We start from the raw sequence: 25531 nt of genomic DNA on the forward strand, positions 1-25531 counted from the left end.
AAAATAATGAGGTGAATCTACTTGGATGCAAGAAAATAAAAGGCAGAGTGACTATACAGTGTGAAGTATAGATTTGTAGGTTCCATCTTATAACTTGTTCACACATTATAAAGAATATGTAGCTGTGTCATCAATTTTCTTAACTGTCTTTTTTACTTTCAGGAAGTTCCACAAGGCTGGAGCCGGTACAGCCTGCGCTGAGCAGGAAGCACAGAGCACTGTATTTCAGACACGTCTGCACTTAAACACTACAAATGCAAAAGTTTCCCATCTAGCTGAACTGCATGTCTAAGGAAAAAACCTAGAATTAAAATCCTGAGGAGACAGCGTTAACAACCAAGACACTGTGCTGCCCTCCGGGCACCTCCACTACATAATGTAGAGTTAAAAATTCAGCATTCATCTCCCTCAAGACAAATATAATGATAACTCCAAATTAACAACTGGACAGATTAATGCAGGGTATGAATTATATTACAGGAAATAATGCACATAATGCATTATCCATCAATACATTTGCATATTACTGTAATATGATTGCAGAATAGCATTACCTCAGGTAAACCACTGATGCCAAGTGCACCATGTCATTAAACAGCTGAGACCAAATAACACCTACAGTACAAACAGCGTGCAATAACAAAGCCGTTCCTGCTTTTGGCGTGTCATTTGTACGCCATGTAGTTTGTACTGACTGCAGTGTAAACGCATCCGCTACACTCAGAGCTAGTGACGTAGTATAAGTGACGTAGTATAACAAGTGATAAAGACTGCTTATGGTAGACAGGAATGGAGGTGGATGGGTCCAACAAACACAGGACTTTCAACAAGGTGAGTGGTGTTTTGTTTAGTAAGTTATGTTAGTGACGTTTGTGTCATGTTTTCCGTACTTATGTTACCCTGTTTTCATATGTATTTTACTTAGTTTATGTACTTATTTTAAGCCCAACCATAATGACTTTCCCCAAACCTAACTAAGTGGTGTTGTTGCCTAAACCTTACTGTGGATGTTACCATACAGTAGTTGTAGCATGTCATTTAAATGATTCGTCTAAAATGCGTCCTCATGACATGTGGAATGTCCTTGTAATGCATGCTGTTTATAAACCTTCCCATGAGATTGGGTTGATTATGCCAATGATTCATTTGTATAAAGAGGTACTGTATTTAGTGATATTCACACATGTGTAGCTAATTCTATGAACTGCAACTAGAAGTGAAATTACTAAAGAAACAAATGCAGCATGAACACCAAACTGATCTTTCCGCTTTATTTTGACGAGCCTTTGGTGATTCTCTATGTTTTGTCAATTGACCAGCAGTCCCTCTGTGACTTACAGTATAGTACAGTCGCTGCTGATGTAAGTAAGTAAGTAAGTAAGTAAGACTTTATTTATATAGCACATTTCATACAGGAGTTGCAGTTCAAAGTGCTTTATATAAAATAAATTTAAAAAAAAAAAAACAAGCAGCAAGAGCAGTGCATGGAGTCAACAAAATCATGATAAAAATAATAAAACATTTTAGAACAGTAGAAATAGTAAAATATAAATAGTGCAGGATAAAATTCGTAGTGCAAGTTACAGAGAAAATGCGCTGGTAAAAAGATAGGTTTTAAGATGTCTTTTAAAAATGTCTAGCGTGTTTGCTTCCCTAATGTTTATGGGTAGTGCGTTCCATAATTTTGGGGCATAGTTGACAAAGGCCGCATCACCAATCTTCTTACGACTGCTTCTGGTGACCTCTAATAGACTTGCATCTGATGATCGCAGTGTTCTCGCTGGTGTGTAGTTTGTAAGGGAGTTAGCAATGTAGCTAGGTGTAGATGTGACAGTGACTTACTGTAGAGTAATGTAAAGAGGTGATGTGGATGCATAACAAGACCTTTGGACACGCAGAAATTGCCAAGCCAAGCATTTACTGCCATTAGAACAGTTCTGGGGAGTTAAACCCTGCAGGGATTGGCCCCAAGGTCAGACAGAGTGCTGAGACTGGACACTTTGAATGCATCAGCTTACGTCAATAGCATTCAATCTGTACCAATGTTGCACTGGGCTCCTTTTATAATTTGACCTCTAAAACACTGATTCAGCCTCGGATCAGATGAGAGGTTCATAACAGAAAAACCCATTCAATTCTTATCAAAGTAATACCTTTAAAGGAAGTTATTAAAGGGAAATGTTCATGTGCACAGAGTTTTAAGAACACAGATTCCAAAACTGAAGATGCCATTCTGAAACTGACTCGTACTGGAAGTTGGGTGTGGGTGTCTGAGTCATATTTGCTCACAAAATAGCACATCATTAATGACTGAAACATCTACCAGCTGAATTTGTTGTGCTCAAACTGGGCTCCTATGAAAGCATGTGACAAATGTGAAGAAGTGTTGTGCTGATAAACAGCATTCATACGCTCATCAACAAGCGTAATAGTTTCCAGCTGTCTGCATTGTGTATTTCATCTCTTGCATCTATTTCGTCTTCCTTTTACTAATGATGCATCCTCCCGAACCGCTTGCTGCTTGATGGTTTTCATGTTTCCAGTTGAGCAGTCGTTGTTTTATGACCCATATGGTCACGAACACCCATTCAAAACGTCCGTTTCAAAACAGCAAAAGATGCATTGAAAGTAGTCAAATTGTCTTCAATTCTTGAAAATACAATTAGAATTGAAGACACTGTAGTTTAATTTGAGAGGGGCACATTGTCTAGCCATCTTCTATTTCCTCCACGATCTGTAGTGGTTGAAGGAAGCAGCACAAGCAGGGAGGACCCAAATGCAGAGATAGATTCAATGAAGATACTTCTAATTAAACAGAAGAGTCCCAAAAAGACAGACAGGTATAGCTTGCAGAACACCAGCAAACAAAACTCCTAGTGGCAACGAAGACAAACTGACAAAACACAAGGGACAGCACAGAGACTAAATACCCAAGGAAAGGGAAAGGAGGGAAATAACGAGGGACAGGAGATGACAGGGCTGATGAGGAACAGGTGAAACTCATCAGGGCGGGGCAGATAACCACACAGGTGGGAAACAAACAAAGGCAGGAAGTAAATCAAGAAAAGACACAAGAGGAGAAAAACAGGAAACAAACTATACAAAAACCCTAGAAATTAAACAATCAGGCTTTTCAGATGGTGCTATTTCACCTTCACCACCTGTCTTCACTCTCTCTTTTCTCTGATTTGGGCAGAACTAACTATAACGACGGAACCCAGAGTCATGGCTATTTCACAGATTGGTCGAGTCCGGCAGGAACCCAGAGCTCCTCGCCACCTCGACCTATGACAGGAAATGGCATCCTCCACACTTTCCTCCAGACTCCCACATTTCAAAGCTCTGCCAAACATTCTGCCACCAAACAGCCACCGTGCCTGCGAGGGAGTGGGAAATTGCGGCTGACCTGAAATCCACTGTGGCATTCGGAAAATAGCCTATTATGTCTCAGGTTTCGGATAAAACCGTGACAATTCCCTCACGACACTGTACAAACATGACAGTGAGTAAACAAAGAAAACAGAAGTCAGCAGGCTGTAAAGTGTAGGTTGATTCATGATATTTTGATAGAAAATGATTGACAACACCGAAGATAACATTAGAATAGAATAGAAATTCTGTTTACTCTGTATGTATGTATTTTTGGGGGCTGGGATACGGTTATAGAAGCACAACATCGGTGATGTGTGAAAGCCTTGTTCACAGTAAATGAGCTCCAAATAAGCCCTGTGGCCTCTCCTCCCCCACGGTTCCCCCACTAATCATTGCCTGACTGTCATGGTGGCTTTCTTGGTGGCCTGGGTGGCAGCCTGGTGAGAGGTCATGTTGGATTAGAAAGCACCCTGTGTGATATAGGTTGCTGCGCTGTGCTGCTAGCAGGGTGCTGGGGTGCGGGGGTGGAGCGTGCACAGACAAGAGACACATGAGTCACAAGGACATCTGTCGACCCGGTGTTGTGGGCTTAATCATTAAACCCCTTAATGTTATTTCCTTACACCATTGGTGATCTGTTAGCTGATCTATTAGGATGTTGTAATAATAATTTGTTGCAGTTAAGAGCTTAAGCTAATGACCACGGATGTAAAATGTTAAACAGGTTTTACTGCTAACATGCTAGACATCACTTCAGCTCCTCTAAAGGTTTTTTGGCATTAATAATTTACAGTTTCACCACTGAGAATATCTTATAATCATGGTTTATGTTATAACTGAACGCCTTTTAGTGCATACACCTGTATTTTATCATGAAAGAGGAAATTAGACTTTTTCTGACAGCGCCCCATAATCATATTTTACACGCAACCTGGCACTACATCTGTTTCTCTCCCTGGAGAGCATTTTATCTCCTTATTACATTAAACAAATATAGATTTGGCCATTGGAGGGCACTGCAATGCAGAATCGTTCTCATTGCATATTCTGTCAGAGCTGAAATGAGCTTTCAGATGAGTCAGAATTCAACACAAATAGATGCGTTTTTCATTAATCTGTGAAAACATGTGATGATTCATGTTTCATCTGGTGATTTTAGAGGCTTTTTCCACTTGAGTCTAGTTTCAGTCTGACTCCCCATTCTGTGTCTCGGGCAGGTTTTTTTTGTTGTGACAGACAAAATTCCCATCCCATGTCTGTAACCATGGCAGCCACAGACAGAGAGAGAAAGAGAGAGAGAAAAAAAAAATCTTGTTTTCTGATTTTGTGCTAACCAAAAAAAAAAATCCCAGCAAATGACAATTTCGCTCTCCTTCACATGAACAATCCTGGTGTCATTTGCCTCAAACTTCATTAATATGACCCTGTTGTCATGACATAAGGTCAGCATCCATCTTGCTTCATTAAGCTGGAGACAGATTTCATATGAGAAGTCCCGCAAATGATAGTCAGGGGTAATTTTTCCAAGGCAGGTTTGCATGAATAATAGATGGCTGGTGATGGTTGATTAGGAGAGGTCAAGCCTCGGTGGAAGAAACAGCTGTGTTGTTGTGTGATGTGCGGCGTGCATGTCGGCAGAACAAAGGGGAGATGCTGGAGATCTACGGAGTTTATCCACCTTTTGCAAGTCCATTGAGGATTGAAATACATATAAGAATAAAGAAGAACAAAAAAAGAGTCCAAAAATGACATGCTGTGTTCAAATATGTGTTAATTTTTAATCACATCAAATAGTGAAAAGTCATTTGGTCATTTAATTTGTCTTTGCTTGTAAATTTCACAGACACATGGTCATAGCTCACTAGTGACCCATTTACACACGCTACAGGTAGGTGATGTCAAACATTACATTAGTTGGAAAGGTGGCAGTGTCACAAAACCATCTGAACAGGAACAGAGTGTTTCACGTATCCATTTATCTTCTTAAGAGCAAATTATAAGAATAATACAATTTAATAAATCATTTTATATTTAGATTTTATCTTCATATACATGCAATTTTTTTTTTAAAACATGCAATGTAATAACAATGTTACACTTTGCATTGAAGCTTAAAAAAAATGTGTTAACTTATTCAACTTGCGGACAGACTCCCAGTTGGGAGGGGTGAAAAATCAAATAGCTATTTACAAATGCTCTTTTATAGATTAGTGCATCTTCTGCTCGGTTGTTACGCAGTCAATCTTTGTGGATCTCACAACCGTTATATCTGCAAACCTGTATTAACCTTTCAAGTACCATTATCAATAAATTAGGTATTTCAAGACAATATGCTTTATATGCATTTTAGGTAAAGAAAGATAAAGTTATAATCATTGTTTAATACACAAATAATGATAGTTGTCTATTTTCATGTAAATATATAAATGTAATAATAGATAGAAGTTGTATTTTCTTAGCAAATATTTTGTATGGGTTAGATTCCCAATTTTCCATGAGTACTCCGATAGAAACCTCGGCAGGTAAACGCCTTAAACCTGGATACTGTAATGGTCATTTATTCAGGGATATGAATAACCAGGTTTTTCATGTTCTATGTAAACACCATATCCCAAATACGATCAAAAACAGGACAAGGCCCGGATCAGACAGAATGTGTTTTAGCAGCGTGGGGCGGCTTTTTGTAATTTTTTTTTAATGAGATTGAAGCCTTTTCCCCGCTGCTTTTGCGTTGCTGAACACCTCGTGTTTATTTACCCTGAATGCCTCGAGTTGAAAAAAATTCAACTCAGAGCGGAAAAGCAACACAGTCTCACGGCAGTTTGTGAAAAAGTCACGACATTTAATCTATTTGATTCGTCTACATAGACACCGATTTCCTTTTTTTGTGACGCTCAGCATGACTTTCAACAGCATATTTTTTGTACATTTTCCTACGAATGTCCAGCAACACGTCACGTAAGTCTTTTCAAAATAAAACTACTTAGTCAGGTTTAGGAATAGATGGACTTGGTTAGGTTTAGGCAACAATCAATAGTATACGAATCAATACATTCAATTTCGTGACTAACTGCTGTGCGACTGGGCTGGGAAAAGCGTCTGACGTCATTAGCGTTTTTTCTCACTGTGGTGACTTTTGCTGGATACCCAGAGCTAAGGTTTGACTTAACCAACAGTAGTTACTATGATCTGAGCAGAAAACAGCAGTGCACAAATTAGTGCGGTATTTAAGATTCCGGGTAAGCTGTTTTCATTCATTTAAACTGTTGTTAGCACTCATTTGCTGGTTGCCAAGCAATATAGAAAAATGGACTAATAAAAAAATGCAGCAAACTGCAAAAAACGCTCTGTCTGATCGGGCACCAAAATGGCAGTGCGGTGCGCCTTGAGTTTTTCACCTGTCTGATCAGAGCCTAAGACTGAAAACCAGGATACTAGTGTGCCTTAAACACACTCCAGGTTCACTTTGGAATTAAACTTTTTGAAAATAATCAGATCAATAAATAACTCGGGGGAGGGAAGTGGGGGGGTTAACAATACAAATATTTCAAAACAATCACAAGTATACGGACCAGTAAACCACATTGAAGAAGAGAAAGGTGAAAGGGAAGAGGGCTCGAGCGTACAGGTCGACCCTTTTGGCAGCAGAGGGGATGACTGGTTTCGGAGGAGGAGGTCTCTTGTTGTGCTTGGCCAGGGCTTTGCCGTGAGCGCTTGCGATGTCGATGGGCTTCCCGTAGCAGTCAAAGTTTGACAGCTCAAAGTCCCGCGGGAGCGAGCCCACGATGCTGAAGTCGTTGGTCCGCAGGTCTGATTTGGAGGTGCACACCTTCTTACAGCGAGTCTCCGCCACCTGGGTACAGGAGAATAACACGAGGGAATACAGAATCGATTGTTAAATTATGCAGCATTTCAGCTGAAACATCGGCCTATACTGTAGAAACCAAGATAAGATTGGACTAATAGTCTGAAAGCGCTGCTGGCAGCCACCGAGGCAGTGTAACCAGACCAAAGTGGTTTAAAACTGACTGACTGAGCAGCAGACTGGGATTACTGTGCATAGAGCCATGCACGCTGACATGGATTATTCCATCCTGCAGAATGAAATAGTATGAAATACAGTGGTCCTAAACTTTATACTAACTGTTACTCCAGTTAAGACTCATTCTGTCTTCTCTTCTTTTCTACAGAACTATGTAGGACTACAATAAGAATGAAATACAGCAAAAAAAATCAATAAGTGTTTATCCCACCACATCCACATTCACGCCTGCACCTCATTCCCTCATTCCCTCATTATTCACCCAGTATATATACCGGCTCTTTTTTCCCTCAGTCTTTGACAGATCGTCTATAGCCTTAACATTCTAGCCCTTGTCCTAGTTATCTGCCTTACTGTTTGATTTTGTTTGCCTTCGCTTATTCACTACCTGTTACCAACCTTTGCTCCAAAACCTGACGCCTACAAAACTTTTTAATTTCACCTGATCTGTGTCTGACTTCTGCTTCTGAGTCAATGCTGTCGTAATGCCATCAACACTTAATCAAACATTTCAACCACAAGGTTTCCATCAGGGCATCATGACTGTGCACATTTCAATCCATGCATTCCTAATTATTCTTTCTGTCTACAAACATAACATGACAAAATAAATCTATAACTCAGCAGAAGCTCGAAAAAAAACGACACCATCATGCATCTCAGAATAGAACAGAAAATTGGGCATTGATTTCAGGAATTCACATCACATCCACTCCATTTTGTCCCCTCTCTCTACCTCTCTGTGTCCCCCACTGGTATATTTGTGTATGTACCGGATTCAGATATGTATAGATACATGGATACATGTGCCACCACAACAGATGGCACAGACGGCTACTGCTGACCGAGCCCTTTTCGACCCACAGTCATCTCACAGTCTATTTAAGGCTATCCACTTATTGACTTTTAAAGGTGCATTGTGAAATGTATGGCCACATGCTCCAAAGAAATAGAGGGGCAGCATTTCACCTCTATACCGGATCCATACAATCACATTTTTTTAAATATAAAAAAAAAGCCAACAGCTAACAGCAGGGCAAGAATGTGACCAAACTGCTGAAACTCTGAGAGCCGGTCAAAACAACACTGTTATCTTATAATCTTCACATGTGGTGTCGGCCTATATTGTGTTTACTGTGGCACCAACCGTGTGTCGCTGTACGGTGTACGTTTTGATAGTTTTTTTAGTGGCAGAAATGACAAAAAAGACAGAGCTATAGTAGCACAAATTCAGCCAGCACAATCCTCAGTACCGAGGGTCTGATTCTGATCCCGGGGGATGACTTTGGATTCAGCTATTGGCGCATTTACAACTTTTACGATCTAATGATTTAATTAAGGTCTATTCATGTGTTCACACTGTGAAGTTGATTCACCTAAAATAAATTATCCACAGTGTTAAAAATGTCTCTTTGCCAATGTAAATCTATGGGAAAAGTATTTTCGGGCCCAGTAGCATCACGTGACGAACACGGAAGTTGTAATGTTGTTTGGCCACTACGAAAATTTGCTTCAAAGGCCGGCACTCTTCCTTGGGGCTTGACTGTGACTCCCGTTGCTGGGGTATGTGCTGGCTGAATGCTAGTTGCTACAGCTAACCACTAACTGAGGCTTTTCCCCCGGAGCTTCCGTCCACCCTCCTCCTGGCGAAGTGGTGTCCTGGTGGCGGCGAGGACAAAGCAAAAATAGCAGTCGTTTTCTCGTTTCTGCCACTTTGGATTTAATCCAATAAACAAACTATCAAAACGTACACGGACTCTGTACCTATGTGGCAAGCCCTTGGGGCAGCTCTGAATGTGGATCAAACTGCACAAATCATCAAACTGACTCTACAACTCAACAATCATATGGACAAACACAACTGAATGCTCCACTTTCTTCGACTACTGTTGACATAAAAAAAAAATGTGTACAGTAGCAATGATGTCTCTGAGACGTCACATCCTCTCAGCAGGTAGGTTTCATCTGAACAAGAGTAACATTTAAATGAGGCTGTTCAGGATTGTTGGACTCAATTGAAAACAGACTACCCTTTGAAAACCCAGTAAAGGAGCTGTTTGATCCTGAAACTTGGACAGAACTCCTGCTGATAAATCAAAACTTACTGTTATTTTAAGAGAAAAAAAACAAAGAAGTTTGGTGCCAAAATTAGATTTACTTTGTGCTCTCCAATGTTGCCTAATATGGTTTCTGTCTCATCTGTAACTCCTCTACACCCGCCATGTGCTATCACAGCGGACAAACAGGGCTCATAAGAACTATCAGCAAAAGGATGTAGTTTATTGTCCTCCAAAAAAAATCCCTTTCATCAACTTCCCTGAAGGCCTGCGGGGTGAACAGGATCTAATCACACTATGGATGCTTACTCACTGAAGTCATTAAGCTCATTAGAGCTTCATTATTTTGATTTGGTTTTGACAAGAAAACCCATTAAACCTCAATGGAATAATGTAATCCTCTCAATCCAAATGTGGTCCGGACTAGCACGGACTCGGAGGTAAATTAATTTCAATTAGGCGTACAATTTGAAAGACCCATACAACATACCACATGTGCATGTGAGTGTCAGACTTGAGTCCTGACTGATCTGTGTGCACAAGTGTGTTAGAGACAATGCCAATTTAGAATGATTTATTTTCCGTGTTTTGCATTTAGATTAGATCTCTCTGCCTCACTGGTGCAAACCTGCCTGAGGATGTTTGATGTGGATTATGCATTTGATCATTGTACTGTGTGTTGCTGTAGGTGGGAGGTTACTTGGAATCATATGCATAAACACAGACACATACAAACACACGCTTACACAAAGCAACTAAACAGCACCATCACTGAAATGTTTCAGTGATTATCTACAGCATCAGTACCCAAGGGGACATTATCTATACTTATGGATTTGAACGTAATACATTCCATATTTAAATCATATGCATATATAGGAGCAGTTTGCACTGTAACCGCTGTAAAGGTGCAAACAACATTCAGGATGACTTTTGATAAAGAAGAAAAATTCTAAAATATTCTTTTTTCTTTTACTCTTTTTTTAGCAATAACCTAATTTTAGATAGTGACAGTGTGGATTAGAGCTGTAACGATTAGTCGACTAATCGATCGTCAAAAAAACAATCGCCAACTATTTTGATAATCGATTAATCTTGAAGGTAATTTTCAAATAAAAATGCCAGAAAATGTTGTTTTCAGCCTCTCAAGTATGGATTTTCCTGCTTTTCTCTGTTCTAGATCATATTAAATTGAATATCTTTGGGTTTTGGACAAACACAATAAAACATTTAAAGACATCACCTTGGACTTTGAGAAACTGGGATGGACCTTTTTCACTATTTTCTGACATTTTATCGACCAAATCATTAATTTAGAAAATATTCGTCAGATTCATCAACAATCAAGATAATGGTTAGTTGCAGCCGTAGTGTGGAGATAGACAGGAAACAAGGGAAGCTCATGAGGGGTTTGATATGCAATAAAGGTCTCCGGTCAGAATCGAACCAGGGATGTTGCACGTATATTGTATGCCTCTTAACCAATAGACAAAAAGGAAACCCCCCAAAAACTAAAAAGCGTTGATGATCATGAGGCAAGATCTCAATTGCACTTTTTGTCTCAATGGATGTTCGATATACCACTGGAAAGAGTATCAGCTGATTTCAGCTATATAAGTATTATTCAATATACTGTAACTCTTGTAATCCCCGAATGGTGGCAAACACACACAAACACACACACACAAGCACAGTCAAGTTATCAAACGAGATCCACTGACGTGCAAGGTGCTGACATGCAGCGGCGTCCCTCCGGTCCCGTTGACCGTGTTGTTCTTGGCAGTGGGGCTCTTTCCCATAGCCTTCTCCTTGGCTGCAATCTTGGCCTTCTCGGCCTCGATGCGCTTCGGGCTGTTGAGCATCACTTGAACCACGGCGTACTCCACCAGCGAGGCGAAACCAAACAGCAGGCAAGCGATGAGCCAGACGTCGATGGCCTTGACGTAGGACACTTTGGGCAGTTCCTGAGCCAGGGAGGTGCACTCAGAGGACAGAGAGAGCACCGAGAGGATGCCTACACAAAGAAGGGAGACAATTAACCTTGTCAGTCAGGAAAGTGAGAGGAAGTTGATGTAAAAAAAAAAGAAAAATTTGAACTTTTGCGCCATCTATGATTAAAACATCTTAAATCCTGTAATCTGTAACAACCATGGTTGTCAACATACACTGCTGACATCAGACAGTACTTCTTGTGTAGCCTAGATGTTTGTTTCCACTGAGGAAAAACATTTTAACCACCTACTGCTGAGAGAAAAAAAAAAAAATGATGCATTTCCTCTTCAAAGCACAAAATACTGAACAAATTAATCTCCCAATATGCACAGAAGCTGTAATAAAATGCTCACATCCACACAGGGTTGCTGAGAACATGACTGCAATTAGAGATTCATGACCGTTCCTTTACCTCCTTTATTAGGACGTCTCCGAGAGCTCAGACAGCCTCTAATAGCAGTAATTCTAAATTGTTTTTATCTCCGATAGCTAACGGGATTACAAGTTAGAGAATCCCCCCGCACAGCAGAAACGCTTTCAGGCTACAGCAGAAATAATTACAACCGCTCTCTTCGGATGGTGTTATAACCACCAAATGAATGGCTTCACACCCCTTTCCCTTCCTGTGATGATTCTTTAGAGAGATAATAAATACAATGGAATGACCGATGGGTTTTGCCTCCAGTCCTCATTATGGTCAAGGGAAAGTTCCTACAGGGTTCAGGATTTGTAATCAAACTGCTCCTTCCTCACTGGAACAAAGTGCTAAAGTGGGCACTGTCATCCAGGAAGCCCACCTATTATCCATGAAGAGAGAAAAACATGGATGATGGCGATACTGAAATAGCTTTGTTTGCCTTGTTCCCCAATGACACACTCAGCTACGTGTACAGAATAAACCTGGACTTCGCATCAGACACAAAAACTCGAAAAACATATTTCTGTAATGCAATGGTAAACCCATTAGCTCGCACCACCTTCTGTGGAAAGAAAACACACTGTGTATACACGGACAAAAAATGCACAAAAACACAGATACACATGTACATGCACACACACACACACACACATAAAGGCTAACACACACACACACACACACAGAGGAGCAATAAATGAGCGTAGTCCCACACCTAAACGTCAACTGACCTGGACTGATCCCATTTAGAGAGAAGTCAGAGGAGGCTTCCATGAGGAGTTGGAGTGATGATGGGATGGAAGTGGTGATAAACAACTGGAGGGAGGATGGAGAAAAGGAGGCAGTGGATGACTGGAGTGGGATAACAATGGATTATCTTATCCGTGCAGCCCTGTACACACAGAGGTGCCCGTGTGATACTGTATGTGGGTGACACTGACATATTACACACAGGTTCAGTTATGGAGGAGGGAAAAGTAAGAAGTGAAGAAGTGGAATGGACACTTTTCCAGCAAACAGAAGCTTACTCTACCATAATCAACATAATAATAATCTACCATGTGCAGTGTTGGCCTGCATGTATGGGAAATATAGTAATATGTATAAAATACAGACAAATATATTAAGACATAATATCATAATGTAATACTTTGTTTGGTGACTTATAACCATAGACTGTATATACGAAGTGGACGTAGTCACCGTGACGTTACTCTGGTTTGTGGACTGACGTTTTGAAGCCTTAAGTTCGGCATTTTGGCCGTCGCCATGTTGTGTTTTTGCAACCAGAAGTGACACGAGAGGGTGGAGCTAAGTACAACTGAATGTTGAATAAGGCATTTTTAGGTGACCAAAAAGGTTATAATTAGCTTTCATGAACTGAACATACACTGTGAAAGGGTGAAAGTTGTAAGACGAAAACACGGACAACTCCAAGACCGGACAACGCCGTGGTAGCGACCTGTCAATCACAAGGTAGCCACGCCCTAAAGCATACCCTGCTTTATGGTCTATTTGACTATAAATGGGACCATAATTTCCTCTATACAATCAGACTTATTTTTGCAACCAGAGGAGTCGCCGCCTGCTGGCTGTTAGAAATAATGCAGGTTTAAGGCACTTCAGCATTTGCTTCACTTTTCAGAACCGGGGATAGCCCCACTGCTTATAACAAATGGAAATATTTTGGGCTGCAGTAAATGGTGAACAATGAAGATGTGATGAGAAGAGTATTATTTAATAAGGTGAGGTCATCACTTTCATATCAGTCTTGACCAAAAAAAGTGTATGAACCTAGTTTTAGAGTTTCTGCCCCTCTTTCATCATGCAAGTGAAACTAGGTCTGTGCCAACAACCAACACTGTGAGCAAGACGGATGCTAGGGATAGCTCATCTGTGATTTATTCAGTGCGTAAACAAAAACACAACAATAATTGAGCACTAGCAGTACTGAACCCTTCTTGCATTCCCTCAGGGGGTCAGGCTAACAGTCTAGTAATCTAGCTGGACCTTATTCAGGTTGGACAAATTGGGTGCTCCTCCGGTTTGGAAAAAAAGCAATACTGGTCCTCATGTGCCTCAGCATACCCCTTCATTAGTTTGGGTTAATAGGGATCAGGTGCACCTCGTCGGCCAGCTGAGAGTGTCCTGGTTCTCTCTGTCTCCTGAAAAACTCTTGTTTGCCTACACTGATTAACATAAAGATATACCAGTAAAACACAACTGCATGTACTTGTTTCTTAGGCAAAGCCTTTTACCTGCATATTTTAAACTTGAGTTGAATGGCGTGGCCAAAATTTGCTGTTACATTTTGGCAGTGAAAATCTGTGTATGTGGCTAAACAGGTATCACATCACAGTTCAACAGGGAGAGTGGCTGGCTAGAAAACTGAATCCAGTGGGTTGATATTATATGTTCCAGGCATTTAGATAATTTGATGTGCGTAGACAATCAATCCTATTTGCTTTGGGTTCTTTCCAATAACTAAAAACTTCTAATTTTACAGCAAAAAGGGAAGTTATTGCTCTTAAATGGGCTCAAATCCCCAAGTACTAAGACCTACACTAGATAAGCACTAACTTACCTAAAGCACCACTGTGGTGGGTCCCATCTGTCAATTTCAGCTATAGTCAGTGATTTATGACATATAGAACAACACTGGACATGGCACCATGCTTGACAGATAAAGTCCTTCATGGTGTCAAAGTGATTGATGTTGTCATGCTGGAGATGATTGGGGCCATAATGTCAGTGATCCTTAAAAAACATATAAATCCTACAGAGGGAGTTTTATTTGATCAACTACAATCTTTCCCACATTTCCACACCTCATTACCTCCCTCCACTCCTCTTTTTGATCTAACGTCCAAACATGCACTCGACCCCAGTTAAACAGCACAAGGAATATTTACACATTGTGTGTATTGGTAAATGTCAGCGTAAGGTGGTGGAATTGATCAAATAATCCGTACCCAAAGGCACCCTGGCAGCACTCGCATCAGGGTTGATCCAGAAGGACAGCCAGGAGAGGACCACGATGAGCAGTGTGGGGGCGTAAACACCCATCATGTAGAAGCCGACCTGTCGCCTTAGGGTGAAGATAACCTCCACACAAGTGTAGTACCCTGCATGAGGAAGGAGATTATGGTAAAATATGATTTAGATAAGTGAGAAACACAGCTTGCCTTGAAATTTAAAAATGAGAAGCTTGCACAGTATATACATTGGATACTGGCATCATACACAAGGTAATTGTGTTCCAACAAGATAAAAAACACACAGCACAAGCTGGTCTTATACACTGTTAGCTATACCTGCAAAAAGTAGTGCACTGTAATTTGTATATATCCCACAAAATCAATTTGCGTGTAAATCACGTAATCGTGAACCAGGAAATATAAAGAGCTGTGAACACCGCGTAGGGAGGAGGTCGGGGTGGATGGCTGGGTCAAAAAATACCGGACTTTTGCGAAGGAGACCGGCGTTCGTGTCCCGTCTTAAACAACAATTCAACGTTGATTTATTTGCCAGTTCCGGAGTTATTTTTAAGCCAAACCACAAACTTTTTCGGAAGCTTAAGGAAGTAGTTTTGTTGCCTAATCCTAACCAAGTCAATCTTTTTCTAAGCCTAACTAAGTAGTTTTATTTTCTGCACCTAAGAAAGTTGTTTCTTGTGAAAATAAGTGCTTATTTTGAAAAGACTGTATGCATGTAACGATTGGAAATTGACGCAAGTTGCTGGATATTTGTAGGAAAATGAATGAAAAATGATAAACTTTTTTCGTAAGATATCACCATTGTATGAGAAAAAGTAGCACATTGTAAAGCTCCTATAAAATGCTGAATTCATTGTTTTTACTGTTAATATAGTGGATTTTGTAGTTCTTTTCACAAAGTTTCCCAATATCATTTGGGTATTAGAAGGTGGCTGATGTGAAAATTTTTTCCGACTCAGCTGCTCGTAATCATGGTCTGAACAATGTGACATGAACACAGCATCAGACCACCTTTGTCAATTCAAAGTTGTTGGCCAATTATGACTTATATCGGTTTAGAAATGTGAACTTCTTTACTCTGAATTGAAATGGATTAGGTGAGAGAAATGGCCCTCTACTGACTTGGTCTATTAAATCCGTATTAGGCATTTAGAGGGAAAGGTAGTAGCCAGGTTAAGTCCTGTATCTGATCTGCCTCCTTTTGCTCCGGCACAAAGCAAAGCACAGCTGTGAGCACCATTAGTAACAGAGAAAAACCAAAGAGGAGGAAAAGAAAAAGGTCAATTGGCATCATCATTGGCAACATCATTCCAGCTAACTTTGTTAAAGCTGAGACCTGTTTGAGCACTCAGGGCAGCACCCCAAAAAAGCACTGCTTCCAATTCATAATATGCCTATTATGTAGGAGACTTAGATCTGTCCTCTGCCAGTTCCTATTTTTAGTGGATAGAAACATGTTCCTGTTTTCAGAAGATTAGCGTTCTTTGCAGTGCAGCATAAATTTCCATTCATAAATGATCAATTCTAACCGATCCATCTCTACTGGGAATGTGGTCTTCATTGGTCAGGTATGGAATAGGCATCAATACACTTCAGACCTCCTACAGCAGCGTTGTGTTTCTGCTCTTTGAGGCTGGTTGGTGGGTCCAATGGGATGCTAGAGTGGATGGGCTGAAGTAATATTTAACTAGCCCAGGGATCTCTGGGTGAGCTTTATACAACATATAAGGGCTGCCTGTGTCGCAGAGCAGGCTCGAACCAGTCGCACACAGAGGTGATCTTTGTGTCTGGCCAGGTTGCTATGGCAACCCGTTAAAAGGCTGACTCATTGCCAGCAGTGTGCCTCCCAAGTGCGAGAGCACTGAGGTCATACAAGCTCTGTTGGCTGATAGAGATTTTTCCATTTCATTGCGAATGTCGTTTTGTGCTCACATTGGTCTGAATATATGCATGGCACGGTACCAGGAGCCTTTTTAGTATTTTTTCTTTTATTTTATTATATGAATATTTTTTAGCCCTGCCAGCGTCCTAGGAAAAAGGCCAGAGTGACATGTTGAACATGAGTTCATCGTAGCTACCTCCACCCAACTTCTTGGAAATATCTACGTATGTAGACACACGACATTTCGTGAAATTGTACAATGCAAATCAAATTGTTCATGCAAAGCGTGACTGCTGCTTACTGACAATCCAAGACACACTAAAGAAGTAAGCAAAGGGTTGAGATATAAAATACAATATATAAATATATTTAACTTCTACTATTCTGCTGATTGACAAGAAAATGTAGTAATGTGCCAAGACAAAAACTGCTGGCGAATAAACGTGAATGTAGGCAATGAATGATTTAAAACGTAAAAAATCATGTGAGCGGAGTGGAGCGTTGAGAACCCACTAAATAATCCTAATACTAACTTGATACAACTCTGGTAAGGAGCTGTCTCAAAGCAAACACTTGGACTTGTCAGAGAAGAGTAACTCATGACATTATCAATTACTTCTTTCATTCAGTTCATTCAGAGCCAGGGCTGTGCATGCTGGCTGACTGGCATACCTCAATAGGATAAACACATAATCAATGATCAGTGACACCTGTGGTTGTCTGCACATAGGAGAAGTTTGCTTTCATGGCTTTCTGACAGAAATCTTCTTAGATTTAGGCAACAAAACTACTAGGTTTATGAATAGAACATGGTTTGGTTTCAAATAAACCCTGCCGAAAGTTCTAATATCTTTTAATTTAAGTATTTTAATGTGTTTCACTCTTTGATTTTAGTTGACTGTATGATCACACAACAGTGAATACACATCTTTGCTCTCTACTATAAAATACTGAATCTCCACACAGCGAAATAATCCACAGTTCATCTTCTATTGTTTGTTATTGAGGTGTTAAAATTGAATTTCCTTGAACAAACATAAGCAGGACAATTGGGGTGTTATAATATTCTGGCCTTTACCAGAAATAAATAAAGAAGTCACACAGCATCACCTTTAGTTCGATAAGAGCATGCAATTGAAGCTTGCTCGCTGCTGCTCATGATCTGATCTGCTACGATTTCATCTTTCAATCAACAGCATGGAAGTAATCCAGCCTGATCTCACAAAAATACGTGAAATGACCACAAGCACTTAACAGCGTATTACTTTGGCATGTAATGTGTTGAAACATACGTGCCGGCACTACGGAAACAATGCCAATGGAACGTCAATTAGGATCCTTTGTTGTGGTGGATACACAAATTCCCAGATTCAACAGAAATATTTTTATTTTAATATTTTAATCAAACTTGGGACTTTCACCAAGGAGACTAGTGTTTGTGTGAAACCAAAAGTCAAGGTTGACTTTTTTTAAAATTACATAGGTTATTTAAACCCAAATCATGATCTTTTTGAAGTAGTATTTCTGCCTAAACCTAAATTGTTTACGTGGTGGCGGCATGCAATTTTAACACATTACGTGCCACCACCACGTAATGCACTGTTAAGAGGTTGTGGTCATTTCATATATTTCTGTGAGATCACATTGAACTAATCTTACCTTTACAAAAACACCCATCAACTTCTCCTGATTTCTTTGACTAGGAACCTATAACACAGCTTGTATGATGGCTACAGCCAGAAGGATAACAGCCACAACTTAAAGACAATGCCCAACTAATAACTACCAACTACCTTTTTGAGATGTCATGACTTTGAGTCATGAAATACAAAATTAATTTGGACAGGGGTGAGTTAATAATAATCAGGGCAAGCAATCCTGTCGCCAGAATACAACATTGGCATTGTACGTTTCTGCAAACCACAATTACGTTGAATCTCAACGTTTCTGAATCAAAAACACGTTTCATATCAACATTTCTACATACATGTATATCAACGTTCTAGTGTTTTAACTGCTCATGGTGCTTTTGGTATTTTGAAAGTGCATTCTCAATTACGTTTAAGTTTAAGCAACAGAACTGCTTGGTTAGGTTTAGTAAATGATAATTTTTTGGGTTAAATAAGTACGTTATTTTTTGTCACCAGTCTCCTGTGTAAAAGTCCTGCATTGTACCTAACCATCCACCTTGTCGTCTTCCCTATGTAGACTTTGATTAGAAAGGTAGTTGTGATACGTCAAAACAAACGTAATCCAGGAGAAAATATATTCCCTCGAAACATAATTGGCAATGCAATTTTGTTATATAGGAACATCATTTTTAGGAGACCAGGCTGGGGCAAGCACCAGGCACATGAACATACTTTTGGGGTCCAAATTTAACAAGGACCATATAGCTTTGAGCCTATCCAGAAAAAAAGATTTTAAATTCTGAGAGAATAATTAATGGATGGATGAAATGAACAGCACTGAAGTCAAAACCTTGTTTAGCTTAAAAACTTTGTACTTGATGGAAATGCTGCAAAAAGTAAGTTTAATGGTTCAAAATAGTTCACTTTGCTGTATTTGTCAGTAGTGACAAATTCAAAAGGCAGAACTACTTATGGCTAGTACTGGCTAAAAGGAGTATTTTAAATGATTGAATATCTACTTTCCTTATAAATAAATATAATTGGATTGATGACAATGGCAGTACCTGTTCCCGAATAGAATTTGGTGCAGTTCCCATAATCAATATCTTCTTGTCTGATATCAAACTGTGGCAGAGCGATGGCGTCCATTTGCACCGGGTCTCCTGTCTGCCAGAAGAACTGCAGGTCGTCTGTGGTGTAGCCAACTGGACGAAAGAGGTACAAAGGCACACACAAAGTGAATACATATACAAATGTTGAAACCACACTAGTGGTTGCATACATGCATACATATTCAGTACCGTATATGCCCACAATATATGCTTGCATGTTGAGCACACTCAGAAACAGCAACATACAATCAGAGTACAAAAATATAATATAAATGCACAGAGACTGGCAGCAAACTACATGTCTCAGCAGTGGGTTAGCCATTAGAGGGAAATGGCTTGAAATTATTTTGCTTATTCAAGTCTAAACTGCTTTGTAAACAAGATGCAATAACCACAGTCAAGCTCAATTAGCTGTGAGACTTTCACAACAACCTTAAAATATGATGATTTATTCCACTTCTCTAAGTGTTCGCCACTGAAATTGGCTTCTAAATACATGCAAAAAGCTTTCATTTACCCTAAAACAACTATTTTATAAAAACAACAAATATATTCCCAACTCATAAATACTGTATCTCCCAAATACCAACAAGCAGATGTGTTGAAGTCCAACCAAAATCACATTTACTGAGCAGATATGTGGTTTGTGATTGGTGGTTTAAAGGTGATATTAGACTCACAGCTTTCAAGTTGCATTTTGCACCTCTGTGTGTCCATAGGGAACAATGTGAGATCCAGCGGACAGGAAAGGGTGACGGACAACCTGGAGGAGGATGAAGACAATTCTGTTTTCAGTTTTTCATTATGTTGGGTTTTTGTTACCCTCTTACATCCACTTACACTAACACAAAAGCCTTGTTTGCACGACATTACATTTAGATCTCATAGGATTTAAAGGTTTACCCTTATTGTGCATTTGCATGGGACAAACAAAATACATTACACTCACATTACAGACAAGTATTATCTCTGGAGACGATTGAAACCAAACAGCAGAGTTTAGCTTTTGCCCAAATTAGTTTACATTGAGCCCCTTTGGAAAATAAACATGTTTTTTTTCCCAAATGCTATGCATGTCAACAGTCTCATTATCTTTTTGAAATTTTGCTCTCGCAGCCCGCGGCTTCAATGATTCTTGACCCAGAAAGAAATTAAATGAAGAAAACACGGGGAATCCTTTCAAATAAGGCAAACAAGCCTTGCCTAACTGATTGAGATGCACACAGGACTCAAATAATCATTGGGGATTTGCAGGGCATTATGAAGACAAATGATCAATTATTACATGATCACATTATAGGTCTCCAGGTAATAGTCATATGCAACAAGGCCTTAAATCATATGAAGTGTTTGTTACGTCTTGTGCACACACATATTTACAGCTACATCATTAGGCAAGCTTTGCACTGAGCCTGATGATGCCATTGAATTGCCATTTTGTTTCACTGGCACTTCATTCTTTCCGCCTGACATCGTGTACATGTTGGCCAATTTTTTGTTTGTTTGGAAGGGGGTGTTATTTTGTTTTGTCCTAACCAATCAGTAGCGTGTGGCGTATCCAATATCTTTTTCAGTTGACATGGATCGGTAGTGGCATTCAGGACTAGTTAACTGAAAGGGTAATATTTTTCAACCTGGACCCTATTTTCCATGTAACAATGTAACGATACATTCACTAAAACCGCTTGTTGTGACCAGCCCAAGGCACACCTGTGTAAATGTCATGCTGTTTAATCAGCATCTTGATATGCCACACCTGTCAGGTGGATGGATCATCTTGGAATCTAAGAGAAGTGCTCACTAACACAGATATAAACAAATTTGTGATCTAAATTTGACAGAAATAGGCGCCGTTCCGTGTCATTCCGTGTCATTCCGGCCAATTGGCCAACACAGTGGAAAAAAATATAAGATCCATTACCTCATACTGATGAGGACGTCTCCGTTACGGAAAATGAAGAGCAGAATGTTCTCCTGGGTGACGTCGTGAAAGTTGGCGCTCTTCTCGTTAGCGAAGAACAGGTCGGGTTTCCAGAGACATTTGAACATCTTTGGATCGACGGTGAGAGAGTCGGACTTGAAGTCCTGCGGTAGCTTCAGCCGAGGGTCGTTCCAGCGCTGCCGCAGGAAGATGTTGACTCTGTAATCCTGTTAGGTGCGAGAGAAAAACACTGACACGGTTAATGTCTGTATCGTGTTAGTAATATTGGACAGAAGTTGGCTGCTTTTAAAGGGATTAAAGACCTCTCTCGGTTAATGCTTATTTTCTATTCACATTTTTACATGAAGCTTTAAAAAAGGAAGGTGCCCAGATGGACGTTTTTATTTTCATGACCTTTGAGCTCCATTAGAGATCCTTCTCCATAACACTGCGAGACAAAAACATTGTAGATAATTCTCTGATACCAATGATTTGATGTGCAGTCAAATAATGAGGAAAAAGGTGGACATTTTCCTGTTAGTACCTTTCCTATACTGCCTTTTAAGACATTTGTAACATGTTTAGGATACACCAGTTCCACCTTATTGACAGGTTCTTTTGACAAGCAGTATTTTCTCACAGCAAACATCTCAACAATAGCTTCAACAGACCACTTCAAAGTGCCAAGTGACATTTTACAGCTGCAGTGAAAACACTCGAGACATTTTCTAACATACAGAGAACACAGTCCACAGGTCAAATGTTATCAATACAGCAGCATGTGATACAGCAAAAGGCCTCATTAGAGAGCGTATTAGTGAGACTTCTACATTCTTGCTGGTGGGAAAGTATCACTCAGTGAGGCTGTGGGACGTTTGTTTTTTGTGCCTGCTTTGATGGCGTGCCTCAAGCTGTTCTGGGACCAGGTGCTAGGGAGGACTGTTAATGCTGAGTGTGAAGACGGATGGCATGTCAAATGAAGCCGCCAAAATACCAGCTGTATGAGAGTGTGGGTGTGCGTGTGTTCCTGAAATTAACTTCCACCTTCCATCCTTTCATTGTTCCCATTTTTTTTTAGAATATTGGTTGCCTCTTTTTAATTTTTTTGATGCAGCATCTTATGCAGAGTCTGCTAAACGCCAACATTCATCACTGCTTTATGCTCTGCACTCAGGGGTGTTCAAATGAAAAATGGTGCAATTTTTCTCATATAATTCACATGTGAATTGTTGACAACCCAAAGAATTTCCCCAGGATGAAATAAGAAAAATAGGGACACTGTTAAACTACTGCAATAAGGTGTTGTTTTTCCTTTAGCAAATTATTCTAGAGACAAATTCAAGTCAGTGAGCGTAAAGAAATCCATCCCTTTGAACCACACATGTATTAACATTGGATTAGGCGTTCAAACATGGTTATGCATTAATTTCAATGACATCTGCTCATCCAGCTGGCCCAGGTAAATGACACAAAAATATATATTAATACAGCTATTGCTGGTCTTAAAAAAAACCTAATGGTTGAAATGTTACCTGCTTGTCAGTAGTTCTAGAAAGTCTGATGCTGTGGTTTTCCTCTCAACCCGTTCTCATTCACAGGGCGTTAAAAACAGAGGCTTTGTCATGGACGTCGGCGTTCAATACCGCCTGCACCCTTTAGCGCCAGTATGAAACGCACCAAGCTTTCCATTAACTACAATGTAAACCAATCCACGGAAAAAGTAAACGCTCCGAGAAAGTGTGCCGGGAGTGTGGTGACGTAGTTTAAAGTGGGAAAAGACACACACCGGGCGGGATTACGATACGATAAACGAAAGATAAGATGTATGATTGATCCATGTAAATTGTTGTGATACATGCTGATGCACAATGTCTATGAGGAGACAAGAAACCAAAGGAATCTCTGTTGTATATGCATTATAAATAGGCAACTCGGCTAACACCGTTTTATACACATGGGTCTTAGGATGGTTTATAAATTCAGCTGTAACCCAGAATGTGCTATATTGTCCTGCCAGTAAACATTTTTAGGAGAAAGGAGCAATGGTCAAATTGTTGATGTCTCATTTTGGAAAGCCAGCCGTCATTTCTATACAACCTAGTCCTCAAGCGACAGCACGGATAGCTTCTGCTGGCTCTATTCTGTCTGACAGAGACGCAGGCCAATTCCCACACCTTCGCCTTTCTGAGAACCAGACAAGGAAATATATCTTCCCCTCTGGCTCACTATCAAGCTGCCTGTTACTGCATTCAACTCCAGAGAGATTTAACACAACCGCTCGCTGTAATCAACGAGGAAAACTCAAGCTGAGAAGCACTTAAACAAAACACACAGTCACAATTTATTTCACCTGACATCAGATTAAAGCATAAAGCGAAAATAGATATGTTAACTACAGTGGACGCGGGGTTGCGTTTGGCCTGGGGAGGTGTAAATGATGAGAGAAGGTTTCCCTGAGATCAGAGAGAGGTGACCAGCTGTCTCTTCTACTTCCTCCTCCTGGATTCGTTTTGAACCTTCCTCACTTTCATTTTCTTTCTGTCTGTCGTTGTGCGTCCAGGGGGAAGAGGGAAGACGGATCTGCCATCTGGGAGTCCCTCACTTTTCTTTCTCTGTCTCAGTCTTCTTGGCTCTTACTTGTTCCTTCTAGATCGTATCTCTTTCCTGCTCAATTTCCTCATTCTCTCAATTTCCTTCTTTTTCATCTTTGGTCTGGTACTGTCTTCCTCTTCACTTTACTTCTGTATTCCCTTTGCCCTTCTTTATGACACTGTCTTCTTCTTCAGCTTCTTCCATCTTCATTGTTCCCGTCTCTTCATCTTCCTCCTTGCTCTTTCTTTCTTCTTTCTCATCATTCTCCCTGATTTCTTCTTTTTCTCTTCCCTCTTTTTTTCTTTCCTTTTCCTTTCTTTTCTTCCACCATCTGTGCACCCTCACCATACTTTGGAGTGTTAAGGATTTCCCATGTTCAGCATTGGTCTGTAATTGGTGCTGGTGTGAAACTCCCCACTGGAAGATTTTACAAGCGGACACACTCTACTGATCTGCAGCCAAAAGAAATACTTCCAGAGTACATTTTCATGCAGCTCTAATTCCAGTACAGTATATACGATCCAAGGGTTTGTTCAGGGTGTCATGAAATGAAGTAGGAGAACACTCATCACTGCTTTGGACTGCAACTCAACAGGGCACTGGGAGCAAAGGTCTAAAATCTCTATCTGTGAGGTTGGCAATATTATTCCATACCAAAAATCGTATTGTTCATACAAGAACAATAGAAGGATTGCGAACAAAAAGGCACTGAATTGTACCTCAGCTGCCACACAGTACACAGGTCTGCGGGCTAAACTTGTCAAAAATGCTGAGTCTTTTAGGCTCGTATGCTAAGCTATGACTTTATGTTTTGTTTGAGGAGCATGCAAATTCTGTTTGCTCCCTATCACAACTTGTAGTCCTCTCTATCTGGCATGAATGCCACTGACCAAACAGTGCCAGTATATCCACATTGGGAATGAATTGGAATTTTGCGAGCAGCGCTGCATTTGACAGCAGTTTGACAGCAGTTTGACAGCTTTTTGCAAACAAATCACATCATGTCTTCATTTCAGTTGTTAGTTCAGTTGTTTTTGTTAAAAAAAAATACTTCAAGTTTATTATTTGTTATGTGAAAGATCCTATTCCCAGTCCCTTCGCGTTCTCAGGAAGGTGTTGTGTGAAACACGGAGAAAGTGAACCCTGAACACACAATGAGATAAAGAATGGAATAAAGTTCCCTTTTGTGAACTAACAAACAAACACAGGGCTTTCATCCAGGAGACCACTGTTTGTGTCCTGTGCATTAAGTTTCACTTTCACGTTACAATCAGCTGTTCGTTCGTGTTCACAACATTCAGTCTAATTTTCATTTTATAAACAGTAATTTTAAGCCCAACCATGTCGTTTTTGTGGGTTTGTTGCCTAATCCTAAAGTGAAGCCAAGGGTAGCTAAGTGGTTTTGATGCCAAAAATACAGTGACGACATATGAGGTGTGACAAAGAGGCAGTATATGAGTTGGGATGAGAATGTGTTGGATAAAATGACATGTCTGGACCACAGAAACAATGCCAATGA

At 40.2% G+C, this 25531-nt stretch overlaps 1 protein-coding gene across 1 annotated transcript in view; it reads right to left on the bottom strand.

Moving 5' to 3' along the window:
- Positions 1 to 5138: 5138 nt before the first annotated feature.
- The window catches only part of glrbb (glycine receptor, beta b), a 30705-nt gene continuing 10312 nt past the window's right edge, over positions 5139 to 25531 (bottom strand). The window contains exons 5-10 of the mRNA XM_074649186.1: positions 21421 to 21647; positions 20180 to 20262; positions 19452 to 19592; positions 14851 to 15003; positions 11193 to 11485; positions 5139 to 7225 (exon numbers count right to left, since the gene is read on the bottom strand). Of these exons, the coding sequence (XP_074505287.1) occupies positions 6929 to 7225; positions 11193 to 11485; positions 14851 to 15003; positions 19452 to 19592; positions 20180 to 20262; positions 21421 to 21647 (1194 nt within the window). The 3' untranslated portion in view covers positions 5139 to 6928. The remainder of the gene's footprint in view (positions 7226 to 11192; positions 11486 to 14850; positions 15004 to 19451; positions 19593 to 20179; positions 20263 to 21420; positions 21648 to 25531) is intronic.

The sequence above is a fragment of the Sebastes fasciatus genome, chromosome 10 (genome assembly GCF_043250625.1).
Source record: "Sebastes fasciatus isolate fSebFas1 chromosome 10, fSebFas1.pri, whole genome shotgun sequence".
Lineage (NCBI taxonomy): Eukaryota > Metazoa > Chordata > Actinopteri > Perciformes > Sebastidae > Sebastes > Sebastes fasciatus.